Here is a 26,971-nt window from a genome sequence, read left to right on the forward strand (position 1 = left end):
CCAGGCCTCCCAGTGCTGTCATAGAAAGAGCTCTGAAATACTCAGAAGGGGTCTGGAGTGGCTGAGCAAGTAAGCAGCTTAACTTCTCCCTACTTCAGTTTTTTTCACCTGCAGAATGAGGAAATTTAGACTTTAAAATTTTCATGCTCCAACACTGCCTGAGGTTGTGTTAACAAAGTACTTAGAAATTTTTAGGATATTTTCCTGTTCTTTCTCCCTAAATTTGAAGTAACCATTATAGCATTTGGCCTCTTAGATTACCTTAAGCTCCCCCGGACCCCAGAAACCACCTGCCCCATACCTTACCTCTACTGCTGCCCTTTTCTAGGTCAGTGTAGGCCATGTTCTGGGGAGGGAAAGATTGATTTAGACCCAGTGCCACTACTGTTGAGCAAAATTTGGATTTACCCAGAGTAAATACAAGGATTTTCAGAAACATCCACAACTTAGCTTTTAAATCTTAAAATGTATGAATTGGTGTTTGCAATCTGGGATGCTGAATTTCTCAAATCTTTCCTTTCGTTTTTATACCCAGGGCCTCTTGGGTCTAATACAATGGCTATCATCACACATTCTAAAAGGACCTCCCCACATTAAAACCTGTCCCAGGATACCTGTTTCACAGATGGAGAAAAATCCAGAAAACATCTGCTCCTATTGTCCCCTGGAAAGCAGCTCTTAGAACCCACTGGGCAGCCCACATTCCCAAACTGCCCTGGGAGCCTCTCAAAGTGAGAAATGTCATAGAAGTCTTAAAATCGCATACATTAATAAAGTGTATTGCTTTAAAACATGCTTTATGATTCTCTTTTTCATCTTACTCTCTAAACTTGGAAACTAAAGAAGGTCTACCTCTCATGTCCATGAGCAATTTTAATTTTATCATTTTTGCCAAGTTTCAAAAGTGGTAATGAATAAAGCAGAGCCTGTGTTGACATGAAGTTTATCTCTCTTTTTTTTTTCCTTTTTCTTTTTTTTTTTTGAGACTCACTCTGCTGCCCAGGCTGGAATACAGTGGTGTGATCTCGGCTCACTGCAACCTCCACCTACCTAGGCTCTAGTGAGCCTCCCCGCTCAGCCTCCCAAGTAGCTGAGACTACAGGTGTACACCACAACCACACTCAACTAATTCTTGTATTTTTTGTAGAGACAGAGTCTCTTCATGTTGGCCAGGCTGGTCTCGAACTACTGGGCCCAAGGAGTCTGCCCACCTCAGCCTCCCAAAGTGCCGGGATCACAGGTGTGGCCGCCATGCCCAACCAGTTTATATCTTGCATATGAAAACTACATATATTTATTTAGGTGTTAGAGCAGTGTTTTAACTCCCCAAAGAGAATCGATGGTAAAAGGACAGGGTGCATAGGCAGCAGGGTATTTAAAAGCTTTTGGACCCAGGTAGATTTTTTTTTTAAGTTCTTTATCTTTTCTTGCCTGCAAACAAGATCTTCAAATTTTCTGCATTATGAGAGTCCCTTTCTTGATATTTTCAACCATAGGGAAAAGGGATGGAGCGTTTGCAGGAAGGGGTTAGGTAAAAGGAGGACTATTCTCCCCCTCAGCTGAGAGTGAGTTGACTTTTAATCTCCTTCCTGAGCAGAACCCAGCTACAGGAGCTACTGAATAGTTGATGTCTAACAAATGTGTACTTTGGAGTCATCTGAAGTGACTGTTGTACTGACATTGGCTTCCAGGACTCTTTCCTGTCCCCCTTCCTGGTTTTCCTCCCAGCTCACTGGCTAATCCTTCTCTGCCCACCTCTTACTATGAGAGTATCCTACATGACTCATTTCTGAGATTTACTCCGCCTATGGTTTTAAAGAAAGTCAATCAGAATTGATTCCCATTGGATGTGTTCAGCACTGACCGACTTGCTGAGCTCAGACGTTCCTACCCCTCTGTTCTCCTGATTGCTCCACCTGTATGTCCAAAACAAAACTCTTGATGTTTTCAAACCACATGTGATCACAGTCGTCTTCACCACAGTTGGCACAAGCCTGTATCACTACTCATCCAGACTATTGCAAAATATCTTACCTGTTGTCCAATCTCGAATTCTTTCCCTCTGACAGTCTGTTCTCCACACAGCAATTAATGCAATTTTCTTAAAATAAAAATCAGATTATGCTAGTCCCTTCTTTAGACTTTCCAATGGCTTTTTCTCAACAATTAAAATAAAATAGAAACTCTGTAGTGACTTGCAAGACTCCACCTACCTCTCCCAGGTTATCTCTTTTCCCTCTCTTTCTCCTTCCCTCCAAGGTCTTCTTTCTTTTCCTGCCTGAAACACACCAATTTCCTTCCTGCCTTAGGGTATTTATCTAGGTGGTTCTCTCTGTATACCTCTTCCCTATAGCCATACCTGGCTCCTTCTCACTAATCAGTGCTCAGGTAAAATGTCATCTCTTTGGAGGGGAGTTCCCTAAATATTTGATCTAAAAGTCTTCACCACATCCAATGCTCCCTGTCATCACCGTGTTTTATTTTCTTTGTAGCCATTATCACGATCTAAAATAAGAGTATTTGCTTGTTTTCTTGTTGATTATCTCCTTCGACCCATTAGAATGCTGGTTCCCTGAGGTCTGACATCTTGTTTGTTTTATGTCCTCCTGTGTCTCTGAAACAGAGCCAAGGACTCAACAGCATCCTTGTACAAAGCACAGTCTGCAGCATCTTTTGTCCTGGTGTCTCAGAGCCCACCTTAAGAACTTATGACTTTGGTTTTCCCTGTGCTATCAGCATGTGAAATAAGGATAATTTGTCTTTCTCAGCTAAAGTCTTTTGTGAGATGACTTGAAACCAGTTAGGAAGAAGAGGGTATCAGGAAATATAGAGAGAGGTAGTGAAAGGGGAGACGAGAGAGAAACAAAAGGATCTCAATTGTGCTGAGGTTTGGCCAGGCCAGGAGGGATCAAGTAACACCAAATAGCCTTTGTTAAAATAACAGAAACTTTGACAAATTAAGACGGAACTGCCTCAGACTGAGTTATGGGGCCTTCTAGACTCAAAACCACCTACCCTTGCAAAATAGTGCAGCGTGGATCCTATTTCAGCTTGGGATAAGGTGCTCATATGCTGATGCATGTGATGGCAATGCATATTTGAGATGAGGAAGACTCTGGGTTCGCCTACAAGAAGTCAACACCAACGACATTTTTACCAAATGGAAAGGGTGACTTACAGGCTTTTTTTATAGCTTATTTATTTCTGAAAGTCTCTAGAATTTCAAAGAGGATTACTGCCTCAAAGCTAATTCATTCAGAGATTTGTGTCATTCCTAACAATCACTGTCTCTTCATTCTCCATGTCTTGGAGGGTCTCTTCTTCTGTCAACACAAAGCTTCTCTGAGTAAGGGGGTGTAAAAATCTCCAGCAAGGGTCAGGATGAAATAGGCTTGGTGGCCCTAGGCTAGAAGATAGTACGTGACCAAAGAACTAGGTAGGAGGTCTCCTTGCTTTCATCATAACTATCATTACTTTTCAGGTTCACTGCCTCTTCCTCCAAATCTACACACAGATTACTGCATTATTATTGTTAGTATTTTCCCAGACATTCAGCACCTACCCAGGTTTTTCATTTTGTCTATTCCCTGGGCTTGTGTGTGTGGTGTCTGTCTCCGTGGCTGCTTCTGTGGCGCTATGACAGTATTAATATGACAAAGAGTTGGTCAAATAGAAATTATGTAGGAGTCTCATTGTAATTCAGACACTTAATTTCCACTTAGCAGGAGATGCAGCCCTTGATGACTCACAGGTCGTGATCCTCATTCCCCTTCCTGGGTCACTCGTGTTTTTGGGTCTGTGGATAGACTGGCATTTTCTCCTCTCAAGTGCTGTGGCTCTTTACAAGCCTACAAATTCAAGACTTTTGAAAAACATTGTTAACATCCTTTTGGGAGGGTGATGGGTGAAGAAACCCAGAGAAGGAAACCCTGTGCAATCATTCGTATCCAGAGACCACTGTTGATATGTAACTAAAGTTCAAGAGGACAATCAAGGTATGCCAGAGTCGTGGTAGATGGGTACCCTGTAATGGACTTCTCAGTTACCACTGGTATCCCTTCCCCCATCCCAGCACACCCTCCTCATGATTGTCACCTTAGGAGACTAGGAATATTGCAAAATAAACATCTGGAAATGTTGATAGTAAACATAGAAGAGAAATGTCTTGCAAAACTAGCCACAGGTCAGGAAACCCTAATCTTATCATGGGTCCTGGAGACCATAATGCCATAGACTGTTCAGATGGGTGTTATGTTACTGCGAACGCAGATGTTTTCTTTCCATCCATTGTGGGTATCCTGTTTTGGAAAAGCCACTATAGCCAATGTCTAAAGGCTTGATCACTTTAGGACAGATTACTGTATACTTTTTACCTTAAAATAGAAGAGGGGACAGGAAATCACAGCTCCTTTAAAGCATGGAGGGCAGAGACATACACATGTATTTATACATTTTTTTCACTTACTTTATCAACTTAATCAATTTATTTATAAAATTTCCATGACCATAGGATGACCACCTAGAAGTGTGGACTATGGATCACTAGCATCAAAATCTCTGGGGAGTTTTGCTTAAATATACATATGCTGTCATAGCACCACAGAAATAAATCCCCACCTTGACCTATATAATCTCCAAGGTAATACCTGGAGACCTGCATTTTAATCTATTCCCCAGACATACTCAGGCACACCACATCTGAGAACCACTGACTGATGTTTGCTGGTTTGAGTGCCGGGCCAAGGGTCAGCCTTCAAGGAATTGAGATTCATTTATTTGTGCCTGGTTTTCTTTATCTGTGAAAGAGCATAGCTTGAAGTTTAGCACAAAGTGAGCATGCTTTTTCTCTTGGGGGTTTTTAACCTGGGGTCCATGGTTAAAAGGAGGAATCAGAGTGTTCATTAGATTTTTTCAAGGAGGATTATTGCCCAAGAAAAGTATGTTCTAACACCAGCTTAAATGCCTGCTTTCCAGTTTGTGTGGGTGCTAAAAGAAAAGAATTCGCCAGATGTGGTGGTACATACCGGTAGTTCCAGCTATGTGGGAGGCTAAGGTGCGAATATAATTTGAGCTCAGGAGTTTGAGGCTACAGAGAGCTATGACTGTGCATGTGAACAGCCACTTCACTCCATCCTGGGCAATGCAGTGAGACCCCATCTCTAAAGAAAGGGCACTGGGATTGACCCAGACAGTGCATGAATCTCATTTTCCTTCCCATTTCTATTAATAAAGGAAGAATTCTTAACTTTGTAAGAAATGAGAAATGTAGGATCTTTTTACTCCTAAATCTATAAATCCCCTTGGACATCATAATATCTACTTTTCCTCTTATAAGAATGGAAAAGAGGCTGGGTGGGGTGGCTCACACCTATAATCCCAGCACTTTGGGATCCACCCAAGGCGGGTGGATCACTTGAGGTCAGGAGTTCAAGACCAGCCTGGCCCACATAGCGAAACCCTGTCTCTACTAAGAATGCAAGAATTAGCTGGGTGTGGTGGTGTGTGCCTGTAGTCCCAGGTACTTGGGGGGCTGAGGTGGGAGAATTGCTTGAACCCAGGAGGCAGAGGTTGCGGTGAGCCGAGACGGCACCACTACACTCCAGCCTGGATGACAGAGTGAGACTCCGCTCAAAAAAAATAAAATAAAAGGAAAAGACAAGCCTGCATTATGTCTAAATCATATAGTACTCCATGTCTAGAAAAATCAAAACTTATACCAAAGCGTTTAAAAAAGTCACTATGATCATTTTATTAAAGTTTAGAGCTGAATTTTAGCATAAAGCAGGATTAACTGCACCTTTCTCTCCAGGATTCTGGTGTAAATAGAGAAACCACAGTCATGTACGGGCCTGAGAGGGACAGTAGAATGTGGAAGTGGGTTTGGAAACCAAAATATTATGTCAGCAGTTTTCTCTTTCATTTATTCACCCTTATCAAAACCAACTTTTTAACTCAGGGGCCCAGTTAATAAAAACATAGATAATTTCATTTGGAAGACCCAAGAGCTTCATGTTTGGGGTTTAAAAAAAAATTCTTCTCATCCCCTCCGGGCAAAAGTGTTGGAGGGCGAATTCTCCTTGCAGAAACCCTCTTAATAAATCAGTGCTGGTGAACTTCTCTGCTCAGTGTAAGAGAAGGTCAGTTATTAAATAGACACAGAGCTCTACAGCTGGAATCCTTGTGGAAAGAAATGAAACCACAAATACAATTCCTTAGTTTAAGCCTGCCTTTTTATTTCTAATACCTTCAAAACCTCTTCAAACTCATTCTTACTTTTGTAGTTCTTTTTTTTTTTTTTTTTCATTTAAACATGTTTTAACAATGAAAACAGCCAGCAGAGTATATTTTCAGGGTTATCCTATAGATACGTAAGTAATCCTTTTCTGAGGGTCTTTATGTGGAATTGCAAAGTGCTGAGGGGAGACAGAGGGAGAATATTCAGAAAGTAGATACTGCAGTGTTTTGAATTTATCACGTGCAAAGGGACAACATTTTTCCACTGATTTTGAAAGTCCCCATGAACTGCTTTTCCAGATAAAAATTCTCAGTGAATGAGGGTCAGCTTCTGGCAGTCCCAAGTTTTCCTCTCTGTGAAATGGGGAGACCCACCAGGGGAGCCTCGGAAACCAGCAGCTTGGGGGTTCCAGGAAAGGGGCAGGCATTGACTTTGCAGGTTTGGCTCAGAGTGTGGCCCCTGATGAGATTTCAGGGTGTAAAAGGGAGGGAACGAAGACCAGGTGAGCAGTGTAAGGCCCTCTTAGGACCTGAGGGAAGTGACCTTCTGTGTTTCTTACTTTTTGATGTTATGCCTTAAAAATGCTCTGTTCTTCTCTGCCTCTACTCCAACCCTCATCCATTGGAAAATCCCCCTGGTCAGAATCATGATGTTCCTAAGACCATCATCTTCCCACATTGCCTCTCCTGATTCCAGGGCCAATAGCAGTGCTTGCTTCTGGACACATGAATTAACCCAGGTCATGAGGAACACCTGGATTATAAAAGGTATTAGTGTACCAGTACAAAGCAGCGAATGGTCGCATTCCCAACTTTGGTATCAGACAACTTTTAGTTCAACACTCAGCTCACAGTGGCTAATTGAGAAGAAGGAAAGACTGATGAAAGTTGACACTCTAAGGAAGAGTCTAGTCTGTTGCAGGCATCATTCCCCATCTCCCCAAAGAGCCAGGCAGGCCCAGAGCTTCACCTGATATTATTCTACTAACCCTACCAATGCTCATGAGTACACAGAGAGTAGAAAATCATCTCCAAACAAGGCTTGGACCCAGGGGCACAAATGAGCCCCCTACGGCTCAACATTTAAGGGGGCAATTATTTTCAGGGTTGGGCAATTATTTTCAGGGTTGGACGATTGCAGACCTGCCCCTGAGAGTGAGCACCTCCTTAAATTTTGCACCCTAGGCACCTCACTTGCTTCAACCTGGACTGGTCCAGTCACCACACTTGGTCAAAGGGGAAACTAGGAATTTGGTTGATAACTTCCTTTAACCAAGGTTCCCCATAGAGCCTCCAGGAAAGGCCTCTTTCTCCTACATCATCAGTTGGGTTGTCCACCTCTCCCAAGCATAGCTGCTCTGAGCCAGTCTTGATCAGCTACTATGCCTTGTCTTGGCTCCACTCACACCAGAACATGAATTCAGTGTAGTTAGTCTGATAACATCGTTAGGCTCTAATCCTATATAAACTTTTACCCACAAAAGTTTGGACCTCCTTGGCTGGGCACTATAGATCACACCGGTAATCCCAGCACTTTGGAAGGCCAAGCTGGGAGGATCGCTTGGGTCCAAGAGTTCGAGACCAGCCTAGGCAACATAGGTAGACTTTGTCGCTACAAAAAGTAAACAAAATTAGCCAAGCATGGTGGTGCACACCTGTAGTTCCAGCTACTCAGAAGGCCAAGGTGGGGGGATCGCTTGAGCCCAGGAGGTCAAGGCTACGGTGAGCTGAAATCATGCCACTGCACTCCAGCCTAGGCAACAGAGCAAGACCCTGTATCACCCTATCTCAAAAAAAAAAAAAAAATCAGACCTCCTGTCCCCCACCATTATTTGAGTTCTTCCTGTAGTTCCCACTCTAGTCATAGAGATTGGTTAGAACTGACATGACCTTTCTTTGGACATGAAAAAATCCTGGAGGCAGTGTCTCTTTTTTAAGGGCACCTCAACAACCATGCAAGAAGTCCCAACAGGAGAATATTTAGCTGCTCTGACCTCAAGTTCCAATTTCCCTGGATGCCTCATGTAGGAAGCTGGTAACAATAGTGTAGGATCAGCTGCTCTGAGATCAACCACTTAGTGCTCATTCTGCCATCCTTGCTGTGGGAGTCCAAGAAAAGGGGAGCAAGAGGAATCTGAGGCCCTCCAGGGAGAAAAGGTATAGTGCAGGGATGGAGAAGGCCGACCAGTAGATTTCCTAGGATTTTCTTATTCTAGGTTTTCTAGATGCTTCAGATCCTAAGGAAGCTGCAGAAAAAGGGTGAGCAATAATACAAACAGGAAAAAGAACTTTCAGGAGGGAATATATTCAGGGAAGACCGAGCAGTCTGTGTTGCTACTAGTTCAGGCTCAGTTACATTTCTTTTTCTTTAATTAATTTATTACTATTATTATCATCATCATTATCATTATTAGAGACAGAATCTTGCTCTGTCTCCCAGCCTGGAGTGCAGTGGTGCGATCATGCCTCACTGTAGTCTCGAACTCCTGGGCTCAAGTGATCCTCCCACCTCAGCCTCCCACCTCAGCCCCAGTAGCAGGACTATAGATGTATGCCACCACGCCCAGCCTCAGTTACATTTCTTAGGGACCTACTATGTATGGGCCAGGTGCTAGGTGCTAGGGAGAGAAAGACAAATAGCACAGTCTCTGTCTTGGAGGAGCAAATGGCTGCTGAAGAAGACAAGCACGAAGAGATCCTCTCCATAGTTGGCTTATTGCTGGGATAGAATCTGCTTCAGGACGCCAAAGGAACACAGAGTAATGGCCACCCCTACACCAGCCTGGTAGCCCAGCAAGGAGACTGTGGAAAAGATAATGCCAGAGCTGAGGATTGTATTCATTCATTCACTCATTCGTTTATTCAACAAATATTCCAGGAGTGTCAACTGTCTTTCAGACATTGGTTTAGGTTTAAGTGATACAATGACTTGCACATTTTAAGAAGTTAGGGAAAAAACACTATTGGAAGCAGAATTGATATTATTTTAGGGCTAATCAAACGGCTGTTGTGACTTGTTAATATCTATCCCCAAAAGTTTCCTGATGCCTCCACCATTATAAATTCATTCCTTTGTTTGAGACATATTCAGCATTACCACATCCGTGAATTACAAATAGGTTTTGACACAGGAAAGGCTAGTGAATTGCCTAAGAGTACTTAGAACCAGGGTTGGGGTATAGGAGGTGCAGTAGTTACACGACAGGAGTCACCAAGGGCAGATCACTCCCCTGTCTTCTCTCTGGGAGCACCTGGAGCTGACTTCAGCGGGGCTGACAATTTAAGCCAGCGAATCCTGCTTGCACATGGTTCAGGATGCATGCTGCACCGGGTCACCTAGGCGGCCCCTCATCCTCTGTCCACTGTGAAAACACGGGACACCCAAGTTGAAGGGAATGCTGAATGACACCATGTGGGTGTGCAGTGGTCTGTGACCAGAGGGTTCACTGGAAGCAATTTGCAAAGGAGGCCTTAGAAAACCACCTGGATGGTTATTGTAAATTAAAAAAGGAAGAGATGCCACTTTTTTCTGAATAATTTTTAATACTAGGTTTATGGCTGGGTACATGTGATAGTCATTACGGCTTATTTAACTCTGAAATTATCTGGCCCTTCAAACTCCACTGGGACTGTAGAAATCTTGGGTTAAATTTTAAAAACAATGTTTGAAAGAAGATGATATGCTTTTCCTTGAGGAGAATAAATTCAAACCTAAAAGAGGGGGAAAAAGCAAAACAAAACAAAAAAACCCCAGCTCTCTCTAGGAAGGATCTCCATTGTTTCTTATATTCGCTGTATTTCTCATAACGTGTCTGAACTCAGAAATTCACACAGGCACACAAAAAGTCTACTCTAGTCGGCTGTTGAGCCCCTCCATCCCTGCAATCCAAGTTGTGTCTCTTCTATTGGGTTGTTTGGAAAGAGTCCAAAAGCATTCTGAACTCTGAGCTCAAATCTCAAAGGTTTCCACTTCTTCGGAGCCGAACATTTCATCAGGAGCTGGGAGTGTGTGAGTGAGTTACACCGAACAGCTGCGCGGTACCCACCACCCTCTCCCCAAGGATGACACGCTCTGCAAAGGAGGGTGTTGTAAGCATTCCTGAGCAAGCCAGCTAATCTGGAGACCTAGCCTGTTGGCCGGGGGCTACTTCTAAGAAGCCTCCCTCTGGAATTACAGCATCTTATGACTTCTATCTATGAAGCCCCCCTTCTTCAGAGGAGCAGCTAGGACATGGGGTAGGGGAGAAGGCCAAATGGGTGAAAAAGGAATCTCTTGAGTCAGAGGGGAATTTTGTTTTGGGAACAGCATCTTATCTCTCTTTAGCTGCTCACAGGAAGGAAAATGGGAAAGTAGGGCTTCTTTTCAAGTGGGGAGGCACCCAGCAGCCAGTGGAATGCCTGATTTGGAAGGGGCAGGAGGGAATACTTATGTCCTGAACAACAAGTGCAAATGTAAATATTCAGACCCTTTGAACTCTGAAATTGATTTCAATTCAGGCCAGCACTCCAAAGTTGTTTTATTGGGATGTTGAAGTGTTCTGACACATTGGTGGCTTAACGGCATCATCATCAGACACAGACATTTCTGGGTCCTTGGCATTTGTCTGGGTTTTAGAAACACTGTACCCATTGGCGATTTCACTCCCTGATCAGAGGCACACTGGCCGCCTTCAAACCTCTTGTTTTCTTGCTCCTCCTGGTAGAAGCAATGATGCTGGTGGGCCTCATCTGAGGTCCGTGCCTGGCATTGGCCGAAGCGATCATCTCCTTTGTTACTTCCCAAGCAAGGCACAGGAAAGCCATCTTTACATCACCTCTATTTAAAGCACAGGGTCCCTTTTGCCTATGTCACTGAAAAACCGCAGAAGCCTGGTATCTAGTGGATTCACCCAGCCCCTGTAATATGGTGTAAGAAAAATCCTGCAGAGAACATTTTCCCATTGAGCTTACAAAAAGATGTACATTTGGAAAACTCTACCACATATCCATTTTGTACTAAAAATAATAACATAAAGAAAACATTTTAATAAGAAAACTAAAGTGGGGAGGGGAGATTTGGGGGGTAGGGAAGGGAGAGTGAAAGTCCATAGCTTGATATTAACCAAGATGGTCAATGGCTCATTTAAAAAAGAAAAAAGTAGTTTATACAAAATCTTGCCAACCTGCCTTGAAGTGTAAAGGCTTGTAGAAGCTATTGAAAATTTTGTTTTATTTATTCCCCTTAGCAGAAGAAAAAATCAATGGCTGCTTGGCAAGTCAGACGTAAATGAGTTATACAGGCCACTGACATGGTGGACCAAACTTTATAACAACCACATTTGCCGCTGTCAGGCCACAGGCTTCAGTGGCGCCAGCTGTAATTATGGCTGATCACCTCTAATTCAGAGCTGCCTGCCTTGATAAAGGTGTCACTCGGAGCCACTGTGGCATCAGCATCAATTGAGGATGTCAAACCAAAGGGCAGCCTGCTGGAGAAAGCGCTTCCCCACCCCAACCCCCAGGGTCCTGGAGACCCTTGGGCAAATATTGCTTTTTAACTCTTCACCCTGAGTACAGCGACACTCCCTGAAGCTGTGATTTAAATTCCAGGGGATTCAGATGAATATCCCTGACTTCCATCAGTGGACATCTTTAATAAGCCGAGAGATTCCTCCAAAAACAGAGTTTAGAAGTCAAGTTCCTCTCTGCTTTGCAACATGCAAAGAGACAAATGTTTGTCTTATCTACCTGATTCACTGGCCACAAAAGGCTTTAGGGGCAATAGACTGTAGCACAAGCCATGGTCATTTTCGGAAAAGGAAAAAAAAAAATTGCAGCTTCATGCCTTTCTTCTGCTTTTGTGGTATTTAAAAAAAAAAAAAATCCTAGTGAACTTCCCATTTTCATGTTACTTTTTTCTTTTTGAAGGAAGCATGAAGGGTAAGGAGAAATAGCAAAACGGAGAGACGATGGGGTTAAAAAGCCCTGTTAATAGAGTAGAGAAGTGTCTGGAGTGTTGTCCTGGTGGAACCCTGAGTGGGGAGGTGTGAAGTGAGGGGTAGAATTCAGCCATTAAAAGGGCTTCACTGTCATTTGTGAAGGATCATGCTTGACTGCCCCCACCTCCCCAGGCTGTTTTTCCTCACTCTGTAATTAAAAAAGAGACACACATACTGTCTGTTCTCCTCTTTAAAGTCACAGACGGCTCCACCCGCACCAGCACCCCCTCCAGCGAGTTGAGTTGTGGGGGCACAGCCTGTCTTTGATTTTAAGGGGGGACTTGTCTTCCTTCCCTCTCCTTTGGAAGGTTTACCTGAGAGTGGAGTGCTGATCTCAGAAAGGCAAGTGTTGTGTCTTGTGGCTGGGGTCTTTTTCCTTTAGCACATGACAGGGTGACCCATAGGGGACAAGGGAGAAGTGACTGATTTCACAGCCCTTGGTGGCTCCAGACACGGGCACATGTTTGGACCAGAAGTGGTTTTGCCCTTGCTGACAGGGAGGTCAGATGCGAGAACTCTCTGGAGGGGTGGCGGTTGGCATTCAGCAACAGAAAATCCCATCCAGCTCCAGGAAAAAAGGGCCCTGGGCGATGGAAACCCTGTCACCTGGTTCTGAACCAAAGCCCAAGCTGCTAACTGAGGTTGGTTTTTAACACTCACACCTTCCAACCGGCTGTCTTTCACTCCCTGCTTCCCCATCTCTACACGTGTCTTGATGTTATTTCCCTTTCTCCAAACACAGGGCACTCTTTTTTTTTTTCAGCAGAACCAGCTGACCCCTGCCTGCAGAACTCCGGGTCCCTCTTGGAGCTCTCTGATGGCAGCTGTAGGGCCATCCCCAGCGGCACTGTTTCCCCCTTTGTTTACCCGTTTCTAAGGGCAAGTGCACCACGAAGGCTCTCTGAGTCTGGAACTCGGCCTGGGGCTGTTTTGGTTACATTGAAGTTTTTGCTTCAGTTCTGCCAGATTTAAATGGTGACTTCACTAGCACTGAGCTAAAAAGGAGAAGGGGGAGGAGGGCGAGACCAGGAGAAAGAGAGCAAGTGAGCGAGAGCCCAGCCGGAGGGAGAGCCAGAGCTAGGCGCAAAAGAAGGGCCAGCACATTACATCATCGCTTGGCCTGGAATCAAATGGGAAGGATATGACTCACTCAAGCTAGTTAAGCTTTGGCTCAAATTCTACACACACTCATTCCAGAGCTCTCATGTTCTGCACCTCAGGAGGGAATTCAGCCTCAGTGATGTCCATGAGGTTTGTTTTTAATTTTATTTTCTTTTCTCCTGATTTTATAGATTTTTTTTTGCCCCTACTGCCTTCTGTTTTTGAGCCTTCGTCCTCCTCCTCCTCTTCATTTTCTCCCCCTTCTCCCTTTCTGCCCGTCTTTGTTTCTCCTCTTCTTCCTTCTCCTCTTTCCCCAGCCCCTCCGCTCCTCTTCTTGCCCGAAGAGGCATTTCTTTTCACTTCGATCAGAGTTTTTGTTCTAGCACAGAGACCTGAATGAGTTGAACAGAGGCCGGGTTGAAGGGGGAAAAAAAAAAAGCAGAGCAAACCAAAGCAACCAGAGCAAAAGGGCCACAAATAAAAAGCGAAGCGAGAAAGAGCAAACTCGGGCGAAGTTTCTTTGCTGCGGTGTCGCTCCTAATCGGAGGAGACAGGGAGAGAGTTAAAATGCAGGAACCAATCGCTTGAATGGTGATGTAATGCAAGAACCGCAGGGTAGTTAAGTAATGTGAGAGCGAGGGGGTCAGGGTTGCAAAGCATTTACCTGCTCTCAAGGGGTTTTCAGTTTATTATCAATTGCAGTGACTGTAACCGGCTTCAGACTGCAATCTCTAATTATTCACAGACGCTCCTTTTTTATCTTTTATTATTAAAAGTAAAACTATATTGTGGTATTTTAAAATAACACGATATTATCACAGCTGTGTATTATTTTCTGCCAGGATTCTCTCTCTCTCTCTCTCTCTGTTTTAAGTGGCTCAAAACTGTTGTCTTTTCATAAAAGGTGGAAGTGATGGTGTGGCGGTGGGGCGGGGGGCGGTTGGGGGGGTGAGTTTTGAGTGTAACTGGTGAATTGTAAATGACTGGAAAACTGTGTGTATGTTGTATGAAAAGTGATTGTGCTGTTCCATTTATTATTAAGAATATACTGCAGGTTTTAAAAGTAATAGATGATGATCCTTAAAAGTAGTTATAGTCTTTCCCCTATTATTTCAGCGAAGGTTAACAGCAATTGTGCGTTTACTTGAGCGTGTTGACTTTCTGTTGTTCCACATGCTAATTAATCCGGTGCTGTCTTTAAGAGTTTTATGTTCTTGAATTAATTTTTTAGATGACATGCTTCAGTAGTGAGGGGGTGATGATGAAGACTTCTTGATTGAGTTGTTAATATTTGAGAGTAAGAAATTAACATGAAATACAGCAAGAGAGGGGCAAAGGATTGTGTTCTTAATGTTTTAAGGATCTCGTGTACTCAGAGAGACTTTGATGTTTCGAAAATTATTACCACGTTTCTGTTTCATAGAAGAGATTTCGTATTGTGATATGCTGCCTGGGTTGAGTGCTTTCTGACACCATCCAGCATTATTAGATAGTAATAAACTGAAACCCTCTAAAACAAGAGGGCAAGTCCAACACTTTCTCATTCTGGGAACTTCACAACTTCTCTTGGGCTTATTTAGTTGTGATCATTCTACAGCTGGATGCATATTGAGGCATGCGGCACATACCAGAAATGTGTCTATATTTATTTATTTAACGCATGTTTTGGATATCATTAATTATGACTTTATGGATCTTCTCTCTTTCCTCCTTTTTTGGGCAGAGGTGGAAGTGGGGAGCAGTGGGGAGAAGTAATTTTTGGAGGAAATAGCATGATGTGTGGGGAGGCCTGAGTGTTAATTCTGATGCTTGACCTTGAACAAATCATTTAAACCACCTGGGCTCTGCTCTAAAGGTCAGGAAAGGGCAAGGTGGGCTAGAAGCTGCTCGCCGCATGGGGAACCAATCTTAGATAATCTCTGAAGTCTCTTTCCACTCGAAAGTTCTGTGTGTATATCCATGTTCTATGCAAAAGTTTGCTAAAGAGTATTTGGCATAGCTTTTCAGAGAAAAGTACATTTGAAATTCAGGATGAATTAGTACTTGAAAAGAAGTGAATGGGGGAGGATGGACAGGAGTATATCTTTCTCCACTTTGAAGTTTGATTTTTATTTGTTTACTTTTTGCTTTTTGGCAAAAAAACAAACACGGTAAACTTTTTAGTTTTCAAATGCTACCTTTGAGGAGACTCAATGAGATAAATTACCTAGGTAAGACTGCCAAAAAGAGTGGCAGAGTAGACGAGGGAGAATTCACCTGCCCAGAAACTTTTCTAAAAGATCCCGCACACCCTTCAGGTTCATGAAATGGTGCCAAAAATGCAGCAGACACAGACCCTTGTGCTTCAGTTGCTCACATGGAGCAGAACAGTATTTTTAATAAATTTATTCCCCCAAAGATTGCATGACTACTTGATAAGTTTCTGTAATTTTAACATAAACTCAAGTTTTTAAAGGAGATTTAAGGCTACATGTGAAAACCTTCAAAGATCATGAAAGGCGAAACTGTATGTGCTTGTTAGATAATTCTCCAGACAATACTCCTATTCTTCAGCCAAATTCCAGGGTAGTAGCCTTATTATAAAGTATATATTTATGTATCCGGGGTAGTAGCCTTGTTGTAAAGTATGTACTTATGTACTTATGGGCCCAGCTTAATTGCGCCCAGGGAAGGACCTTAACTATGCCTATCTGTGGGAAGAAATTACCCAGAGCTAAAATGAAACCAGTGGTGAAGATTATTAGTCATTGTGCATAGTTTGATGAGTGCCAAGTGTGTGCTTGGGACTCTTCAGGAATAAAGAGGGCATGATTTCTTTTTTTAGAGCATTACAATTTATGTTGACTTGGCTCCGAATTGTTCACTCATATTCAGAAATGCTCTGCTTGTGACTGACAGAGACAAGGCCAGGAGCACTAGCCTGTCTGTGGCTTCTCCATGCCAGCTGTGATACCAGGTTGCACTTACATGATCTCAGCTCATTACACTTACCCACAGTAACCCAGAGGGCTACAAATTATTAATTCCACTGTTTGATGACTGTTTGGTTCTGTGTCATGGTTTTTGTTTTGATTTTTGGTTTTTAATTAAAAATTTTTATTCAGATAAGTATAAATTTACATGCATTCATAAGAAATAATATGGAAAGGGCCAGGCACGATGGCTCATGCCTGTAATGCCAGCACTTTGGGAGGCCAAGGCGGGTGGATCACGAGGTCAGGAGATCGAGACCATCTGGCTAACACGGTGAAACCATGTCTCGACTAAAAAATACAAAAAATTAGCCAGGCGTGATGGCGGGCACCTGTAGTCCCAGCTATTCAGAGGCTGAGGCAGGAGAATGGTGTGAACCCGGGAGGCGGAGGTTGCAGTGAGCCGAGATCACGCCACTGCACTCCAGCCTGGGCAACAAAGCGACACTCTGTCTCAAAAAAAAAAAAAAAAAAAAAGGAGTAAATAAATGATATGGAGAGATTCCCATGTATTCTTTGCCCAGTTATCCTCAATGGTAACATCTTGCAAAACTGTGGTAGTACATTACTACAATCAAAATATGGACACTGTTACAATCCATCCATCCTGTTCTGCGTTCCTGTATGAACAAGCACACAGTTTTGCCTTTCATGATTTCTGAAGGTTTTCAAATGTAGCCCTAAATCTCCTTTAACAACTCGAGTTTGTGTTAAAATTATAGGAACTTATCAAGTAGTCATGCAATCTTTGGGGGAATAAATTTATTAAAAATACTGTTCTGCTCCTTGCGAGCAACTGAAGCACAAGAGCGTGTGTCTTCTGCATTTTTGACACCATTTCATGAATCTGAAAGATGTGCAGGATCTTTTAGAAAAGTTTATGGGCTGTAAATTCTCCCATTTTACTTGTATTTGGGGTGTGTGTCTGTGTGTGTGTTGTTTTTGTCAATGTGAAAACTAAGAGTCAGGCTTACCCAAGTACATATAAGCTCTGGCGACTGGAGTCCAGTTCACTCTAGGTCTAGCTCACCATCACCAACAAACTTTCCATCACCACCCTGACTTGGTAAGGGAAGGGGCATAATGCCCTTGCCTGTCAATGAAAGTCATCAAATACCCAGTTGGGGAGTCCTGGTGACAGTGACTGTGTTTTACCTCCCCTTGGGACATGGCCATTCCATGGGTTTGCCTTCCACAGGGTCCCTGGGGCTGTGCTCCACAGGTGAGCAGGTGGAGGAGGAGAGATGGCTTTGCTAGCACAACAAAAGATGCATCAATCTCTTCCCTCTGCCCACCAGACACAGAGCAGAACAGTGCCAGCTGTCCATGCCTAAGCATCACCATGGGCGATGCTGAACTCACATTCTTCCTCCTTGCCCTCCCATGTTTCCCTTGGTGAGACCTTCTGTGACAGGAAGGATGGGGATAACATCAAGCAGGCACTGCTAGTCAGAGAAGCAGGGTGGGGTCTCCCAAAAAGACCATGGCCTTTGGGGTTAAAAAGGCCTGGATTCAATCACTCTTCTACTTACTGGCTGTGTGACTTTGACAAGGCACTTCACCTCTCTGTGCCACAGTTCCTACCTTCTCTGTAAATTATGGATAACCAGACTGACCTCATGGAGCCATTGCAACGGTTGGAGATGAGGGTTTGTTTGTTTGTTTTTGTTTTTGTTTTTGAGACAGAGTCTCAGTCTGTTGCCCAAGCCGGATGGAGGGAGATAAGGTTTTAAGGCCCCTGGCACATAGTGAGCCGATGGGGAAGAAATCTTGGTGGTTTGTGTTGTTGAGGATTCTGTTGGATAGGATTCTCCTCACAGCAGTCCCTGCTGCAGGTACGGCCTCCCTGACTCTAACTGGGCTTCTTGTCCCAGCATTACTCAGCCTTCTTCTTTCTCTAGCCTTTCTTCTATTATGCCCTTTTCTTAAATTCTGGAAATCAAGCAGGTTTGAGATCACACAAGGTCCTAGAAACAGAGAAGTACAAGGACCATTCTGACTGAAGTGACGTGAGGATACTAGTGATTAAAATGCCAAATTTCCCATGATCTGGGTGGAGGGAGGGACACAGGACATCACAGTTTGGAAGAAAGGATTCTTACTGCCCATCCACGGTCATGTGGCACCGTGAACAAGAAAAGAAAGTGAGATGGAGGTGAGTGAATTCAGTCATGAGAACTGAATTCTATTCCTAGCCCGACTAAAAGAAGTTTCTAGGCCAGGCATGGTGGCTTGCGCCTGTAATCCCAGCACTTTGGGAGGCCAAGGCAGTCAGATCACCTGAGGTCTGGAGTTCGAGAGCAGCCGGGCCAACATGGTGAAACCTGTCTCTACTAAAACTACAAAAATTAGCCAGGTGTGGTGGCGGTTGCCTGTAATCTCAGCTACTTGGAAAGCTGAGGCTAGAGAATTGCTTGAACCCAGGAGGCAAAGGTTGCAGTGAGATTGCACCATTGCACTCCAGCCTGGGCAACAGAGCGAGACTCCGGTTAAAAAAGGATGTTTTGTAGACTGAAGAGAAAGGGACTTCCAAGGAGGCAAGTGGAAGAGAGGATGGCGGGTGGTGGAATTATACAACATCTATGGGGCCCAAGAGGCATCTTGAGAGTTCCATGCTGGGATCCCCAAATCTAAGCTGCAAAAGAGCCTATGGTGTCTCAAGCTACTTGAAAGAAGCATTGTCTCAGATTTTACTTAGTAAGCTTTGGTCAGGAAGGCCAGGTCAACATTAAGAAGCAGAAATTAGTGTAGACTGAGAATGAGCCCTGTCATGTGCCTGACAGAAAATGGGCTGGGCCAATCTGGAAGTGTACTTTAAAAAGAAGCAGCTGTGACCAGGCGCAGTTGCTCACACCTTTAATCACAGCACTTTGGGAGGCCGAGGTGAGTGGACTGCCTGAGCTCAGGAGTTTGAAACCAAGCCTAGGCAACACGGTGAAACCCCCGTCTCTACCAAAATACAAAAAAAAAAAAAAAAAAATTAGCTGGGCATGGCAGCATGCACCTATAGTCCCACCTACTCAGGAGGCTGAGGCAGGAGAATTGCTTGAACTTGGGAGGTGGAAAGAAGCAGCTGTGGAATAAAGCACTAGCTTCACCTTTCTGCTCCCTTTTTGTTTGTTTTTTTGGGATTCTGACCTTCATAAGGGGACTCCTTTTACATTGGATATTGCAGAAAGATGCATGTGCAAGTACCTGAGTGGGCAGTCACAATGCAGGGATGTGGAGAATGGCCAGGAAGAGGAAGGAAAATGGGTGGCATTGGTAAGTGTGGGCCAGGCCAATACAAATGTTGTGGTCTGAATTTCAATTTGTGATTTTTAAATGGCTTTGCTATTTGTGATTAAAATGTAGGCTATAAGACTGGGTGTGGCCAGAGGTGGTGGCTCATGCCTGTAATCCCAGCATTTTGGGAAGCCGAGGCAGGCAGATCACTTGAGGTCAGGAGTTCGAGACCAGCCAGGCCAATGTGATGAAACCCTGTCTCTACTAAAAATACAGGCATCTACTAATCAGAGAAGCCAGGTGGGGTCTCCTGAAAAGTGCATGGCCTTTGGGGTTTAAAAGGCCTGGATTCAATCACTCTTCTACTTACTGGTTGTGTGACTTTGACAAACCGCTTTACCTCTCTGTGCCAGAGTTTCTATCTTCTCTGTAAATTGAGGATAACCAGGCCAACCTCGGGCATGGTGGCACATGCCTGTAATTCCAGCTACTCCGGAAGCTGAGGCACGAGAATCTCTTGAACCTGGGAGGCGGAGGTTGCAGTGAGCCGAAATCTCGCCACTGCGCTTCAGCTTGGGCGACAGAGCAACTCCGTCTCAAACAAACAACAACAAAAAAGACTGAGTGCTTTCAGAGGCGTGCATTTCATGTGTTTGGGTTACAACAAGAGTAATTTCTTAAAGACTTACACACCGTTGAAAACTGAAAATGACTTAGCACTCCAAAATCCACTCCATAGTACACAAACGCTTTAACACAAGTCCATACATCTTTCCTTCCTGTACCTGCACTGGCAAGAGAACTTATTTAATGATTGATGAGGCAATGCTGCACCCAAGAAGAATTAATCAATAGTTCACAATTATTATGGAGAGTGGGACAGTAGTTAGACAATAGCCAAGACTCATCTAGCTAGCAACAAAGTCTTTCTTTCTCTCTCTTCACATGGTACCAAAACACTGAATTCTACCTTATGATTTTTTTTCTTTTCCATCTGAATAACTAAAATGGAACTGGACGTGTCCAAAAAGCAAAGCCTAGAAAAAGAAATAATATGGCCCCCAATGAATGTCAAAGTACCTATTAATGCATAGATTTGATCACTCATCTTAATGGGAAAATGGGGTCAGGAGACTGCGCTGTGTGAATTGGAATGCCTACCATGAATTACCATATTTTAGGATTCCACAAACTTTTTATTTTGCAAGTCAAAGATCTTGAATTGAAGTCATGTTGAGCTGTACCCATGTGCTGACATGGCAGACAGTCCAGCTGGCCCTCTTGCAGCATTTTGGGCCTGTCTGCCCACTTGGCTCTGCCCCTCTGCCCTCAATGGGGCTTGTATCACTGCTTAAAAAAAAAAAAGAAAGAAAGAAAAGGTCTGCAAAACAAACTTTTGTGCAGAGAGGGGAAGCCTAATTCCTCATAATCAATATGGCCAGATGCGATTGGGCCCTGTGGATTGTTTTGGAGTCAGACAGATCTGGGGGCAAACTCTGGCTTTGCCATTTTCTAATTATGTGATTTTTGACACTCTATTGAACATTTCTGAGCCTCGGTTACTTTGTCTATGAAATGGAATCCACAAGAGCATAATACACTTAGTTAGCATAGTGAGTGCTAGCAAATGTTAGTTATTTAATAATGGAACCAGTTGACTTCTTTGGAAGTCTGGATAATAATATATTTTGGGCATTAATAATGTAGAGAGAAATACTGTCATGTAACAGTTCCTTCCAAGAAAAGTAAACCGAGTCACAGAATGCAGGTGAGGTCATGAGGGGGTGGAGAGGTGAAGAGAGAATCATACTTCTGGCTGTACATGTCATTGGTCAGAAAACGAGGTTTCAGCTCTCACTTCAGTGTACTGTAGTTTATTTCAACATCAAAAGAGCAGGGTCTTTTTTCACCGCTTTTAGTTAAGTAGTAGATTTCTTTTTTAGATGACGTAGAGTAACTTTTCTTTTGCATCTGCCTCTTCTTGACCTTCTTATTTATCATAACACTTCCGTCAGCTCAGCAACACTTTGCAATAAAGGGCTGATCCCATTTAATTCCTCTGAAATTAATCATAATAACAGCAATTATAATAAACCCATTTAGTATAAACGTAGATGTAAATTGCTCTTGCGTAGCATTTTCACCTTTAGTTTTGCTCTCGCCAGCATCCACCCTAATATGGATCATGCAGTGGCCTCTCTATAGCCAGATTATTTTTCTGAGTTCAGATCTTGCCCTACTTCAGTACATGGCTGCTTTTTGCCATTTCCTTCCTGTGAGGGCAAACAGGAAGCTCCCTGTGACGTGTACAGGTCACAGGAAACGTCATTTGATTTGAATTTGCTCTCACCATCCAGAACTTCCTTAGTAGTAGAATAATCATCTTATAATTCTTTTTTTTAAAATTTTTCTTTAGAGACAGTGTCTCGCTCTGTCACCCACTGACACAATCACAGCTCACTGCAGCCTCAAACTCTTGGGGTGAAGTGGTCCTCCTGCCTCAGCCTCCTGAGTAGCTGGGGCTACAGGTGCACACCATGACATGTGGCTATGTTTTTAATTTTTTTGTGGAGACTGGGTATCCCTGTGTAGCCCAGGCTAGTCTCAGATTCCTAGACACTAGCAATCCTCCCGCCTCAGCCTCCTGAGTAGCCAGGGTTATAGGCATGAGCTACTGAGCCTGGTCCAGTCTTATAATTCTAAATGCACTGAGGAAGCCAGAACCTAAAGATTGATGTTTCAACCCAACCCATTCACCTTACAGATTAAGAAATCAAAGGCCAGGCATGATGGCTAACTCTTGTAATCACAGCATGCAATTTGGGAGGCCAAGATGGGAGAATAGCTTGAGCCCAAGAGTTTGAAACTAGTCTGAGCAATGTAGGGAGACGTCCTCTCTACAAAAAAAAAAAAAAAATTAGCCGGGTGTGGTGTCATGCACCTATAGTCCCAGCTACTCTGGAGACTGAGGCAAGAGGATCACTTGAGCCTGGAAGTTCCAGGCTGCAGTGAGTCGTGATGGCGCCATTGCACTACAGCCTGGGCCACAGAGGGAGGGAGAGAGGGAGGGAGGGAGGGAGGGAAGGGAAGAAATCGAGGTCATCCAAAAATATGAAGAGAGTTATTCTATATCATAAAACCATTGGTGTCGGGGCACAGACCAAGCTCTAAGGCAGTGAGGAGCACACTTCTGCCCTGCCAGGCCAGTGAGCTTCCTGGTGCCAGGAATTCTGCCATATTGCCCAGGCTAATGCTTTGCAGTCCCTTTTTGAGTTCTGACTCCTGGGGATGGTGGAGTGGGAGGGAGCAACCAACAGGCAGGCCCTTGAGACGCTGGAAATCATTCAGGCAGCTGTGCAGAGACTCCACCCTCTGGTCTGGAGAGAGGGGTGCAGAGGCCACAAGATAACTTGCTTTTTGCCTCCAGCCATGAGCCCCCCTTGGGTCTAGTTAGTGGGCCCTGAAGTTGTGGGCCCTAATAGCATTGGGGTAAATGTCCTGGAGTCCAGCTCTTTGCTTCCCACCAGTCTCTTCTCTCCTCCCTCTCCCTGCCTGAGCCCTGGCTACACTGAGTGCATGTCTGATGAGGACAGAGCTTGGAAGCTGCCCCAGAACCAGCACCCACCCACCTGCAGGATGTGACCTCTGGGCTCTGAACACACTGCTTCCTCCCTCTTCCTCCCCACCTAGGGAACAGTTTTAGACCACAATTCCCAAACAGCCCCACTTTGCACTTTAATCCCAAAGAGACTCCAGCACTTTGTGACCACAGAAAACTTGTCACTTCATTATGATTCTGAAAAAAAGAGAGCAGAGGGTAATTCATAGTTGTTTTAATGACTTTGCATCCTTTCCCATGGAGGCAGCTTTCAGCTGTTAGGCACAAAGGACGCTGGCCTTCTCTGACATCTGACAGTGCAGTGGAGCAGCATTTTCACAAGATTCTTCACAGCCAGTTAACCCAATTAATCTTCCCACAGTCATTACCCAGGTGCCGTACCATTCGGCTGCCCGGGAGCCTCCAAAGCTCCGTTGTGTGGAGATGAACTATTGTGTCTCCCGACCTTGAAAGGATGTTTCTAACTAATTAATGATTGTTAAGTGCTTGGAAAATGCACTGTGGAACTATGCTAGAGCTCATATGTCTGCATCTTCAGCTGTGCAGATGCACTGAATGCAAATCAGAAATCCTTCCTGCCATTTGTAAATAAATCATAGGAAGATGGATATGACGCTTTCTTTTCTCAAAGAGTTATCTGTCCTCCTCCTCCTCTTTTTCTTTATTTGTTTCTTCTGAGCTGTGTATTTAAGCCCCCTTTGAAATGGACCAGTGTTTTGTAGGATTTCCTCTACTGAAGTGAGAAGGATCTTATTGGGTTTTTCCAGCCACGTGATCTTTAATGAGGCAAATTGAAAACCACTATTGACTGAACCATGAGGGAACAAAATGTGGTTTTCTGTATAGTAGTTTTTAAATTTTTTTGATATGAGCAATAGTGAGAAATATATTCTGTATCACAGCCCAATATACCCACACATATGCATATATATGTACACACATATATACACCTACACATATGTACATATGTACAAATATATACACATATACACACACTACATACACACATATACATATATATACACATATACATACATTACATACACATATATATGTGTATATATATACTTTACATATATGTGTGTATATGTGTATATTTGTGTATATACACATGGAAATATATACATGTGTGTATATGTGTATATTTGTGTATATACACATGGAAATATATACATGTGTGTATATGTGAATATACATTGGATTATGTGTATAATATGCACACACACATATTTATATATACACACATAATTTTTATGGAATAATACTTAATTTTTACTGTGTATAACATTATTTGGATATCTGATGTATTAGATATGTATGTATTGTTCTAAAATGCTGGTAATGTCAGATTAAGCTGATTTCACCAATTTCTCACTAATTGGCCCCCTAATGAAGTGCAACCAGCATTGGAAACACACTGGTATCATAGAAAGGCCACCGGAATGCTGGGCAAGGATCAGGGGACCTGGGTTGTATTTCAAGTTCTGTCCCAACTCCAAGATTCCTTTCTCCAAACTCTGTGTCCTCATGTAAAATTAAGGTATTTGTTTTCAAACTGAAGTTATCCTGAGACTACTTCTTAAGAAATCCTCTTGTGGAAAAGCCCAGTATGGAAAACAGATCCCTGACTGGTCCACATCTCCTCCCATAAGTCACCCCCACCCCCACCCAGAGGTCCTTGGAACAAAATCCAAATCCTACTGGATTAGAAATTTCATGACATCCATCTAGTTCTGGCCTTCAATGATTATTTTATTTCTCAGGTAATAGATTCATCTAACAAAATGCAACTGGATTTATTCCCATGGATGCTGAGCTGGGAATCTCAATTGGGAATCTCCAGAACCAATGGGGATCTTTGCTATAGGACCCTCGTTCTTTTCTGCCTCAGCGTTGTAATTTGTTCTTCGGCCTTAAGGGATAGACTTCTTCAGGGAAGGAATGAGTTAGAAAGGTCTTCAGTTGATGTATGAGCAGGTGGACACATGGGGATGTTTATTTATGTCATTGTGTCTGCTGTATGCCTCCTAAATTCAGCAGGTTCTTGATTTTTAACACAGCTCAAATCATTTGGCCTACAGCTGGTAAAATACAATTTTCTGGGTTCTCAGAAAGAAAGGCTTTTTAGACTTATAAAAAGAGAAGCTCATAAGACTTCTTGAACATCAAATAGCTCTTACAAAACACCATTTTGATGAGTTAAGTGTAAATGAATCAGAAACATACGGATTAAATTTCCCTTGAAAGACACATGGGTTTAAGAATTAAGGGGGGGAAAGTGCTTGGCAAGATGGATTTCAGGTTTGTGCCAAACCTCAAAATGTTTGAAAAATGGTTTGAGACATTTTTACTGGACGCAAAATGCCATGGAGTTTCCCTATCCCAGACATAATAGTGAATCTTTTTGACAACAACTGTATGACAAGAAAAAAAGGCCTGTGGGGCTTAGTCATTTTCTCAATTCTTTAACGCTCTCCTTCCTCATCCCCCAACCTCCCTGCCTTCCCCCCACCCCCTCCACCCCCCCACCCCCCCAAAAAAAAATCACTCACAGGGCTAAGAGAACTTCCTGATTAAAGTTTCAAGTCAGGCGATTACCAGAAAGTAACCCCACAACTCAAAAATACATGAATCCTCTCCCAATACTATCCAATTTACCATTTTCTAAGTGGAATAATGCACTCTGAGGATAGGCAGTATTTTCCATATTTTATTCATTGGTGTCCAGAGCAGTGCATGGTTATTCTAGACATTTGTCTGACATTATAGTGCCAGCATCTTTGAAGAAGGAAAGTAAGTTCACTAAAAGCAAACAGATTGGAGAGAACTATTCATTGGTTTATTAAAACAGCCACAGTGTGGAAATGCTATGTTTTATGAAGGCAAGATATGAGATGAGGCTTTCAAGTTGCTGGGAATGGTCTTGGAAATGTGCATTCTTTTATACCTTCTCTGTTGAGTAAGCTGTGATATAACTTCTCCACACCTCAGAATTCTTCCTGGCGTGAGGAACCTCGGGAGCAACACAGTAAGGATCCCGGGACTAATTATCTTATGAACGGTGCACATCGTCTGTATTCAATGCCCTCCAATTATTTTTTACTAGCTATGCCTTTTACAGGCTGACCCTTTTACAGCCTCATTTTTCATATGCAAAAGCACAGAAGTGGGTTTTGAGCGAGATACACACAATAAGGGAGGGAGAGGGCCCGGGTGGGAAGCCATGGGCTGGGCCGTTTGCTCTGTGAGGCTGCCTTGTCTCATATTCTTGTTTCATTTTCATATTTAAGCCAGGATGACCAAGGTTTGCTTCCTTCCTTCCTTCCTTCCTTCCTTCCTTCCTTCCTTCCTTTCTTCTTCTTCTTCTTTTTTTTTTTTTTCATTTGAAAGAAAGGGTGTATTCAGTGACTGCCAATATCGGTTTAGAAACTAGGGTATTAACTTTGCTGCCCTCCGAAAGTGAAAAAAGAAAAAAAGAAAAGAAAGAAACTAGGAGATAACAATGTATTTTTTCAAAATATTTCAAGTCAATGTAGCCAAGAAAAAGCTATCTTTATATGTTTTAATTCTATGCTGGAAGTCATGGAAAAATCTATTTATTCTCTTGTTAGGGGAGCATCTCACACAGCACTTTGAGGTAGGAGTGTGCTCTCTAGGAACCAAAATTAATTTGTTGCAAAAGCAGTACCTAAAAGGGAGAGGAAATGTCACACTAAACTCAGAAAACTACTTTCAGTACTTCCAGGAAAGATAGTGCATAACAGTGATTGATAAAATCTACCCCCTGACTCTCACCATCTTATGCTTATCTGTATTTATTGAACTGTATATAAAAAAAAAAA

The 26,971-nt window shown here is 43.2% G+C and overlaps 1 protein-coding gene across 5 annotated transcripts in view; it reads left to right on the forward strand.

Moving 5' to 3' along the window:
* The window catches only part of CREB5 (cAMP responsive element binding protein 5), a 415,931-nt gene that overhangs the window by 264,027 nt on the left and 124,933 nt on the right, over positions 1-26,971 (forward strand). Inside the window, exon 1 of one of the 5 annotated variants that reach the window (XM_003896161.5) lies at positions 12,941-13,463. The exons of the other annotated variants lie outside the window; for them this stretch is intronic. Within the exon in view, the coding sequence (XP_003896210.1) occupies positions 13,417-13,463 (47 nt within the window). The 5' untranslated portion in view covers positions 12,941-13,416. Of the gene's footprint in view, positions 1-12,940; positions 13,464-26,971 lie in introns of those variants that run through there. 5 annotated transcript variants of the gene reach the window in all.

This window comes from Papio anubis, chromosome 4, assembly GCF_008728515.1.
Source record: "Papio anubis isolate 15944 chromosome 4, Panubis1.0, whole genome shotgun sequence".
Taxonomy (NCBI): Eukaryota; Metazoa; Chordata; class Mammalia; order Primates; family Cercopithecidae; genus Papio; species Papio anubis.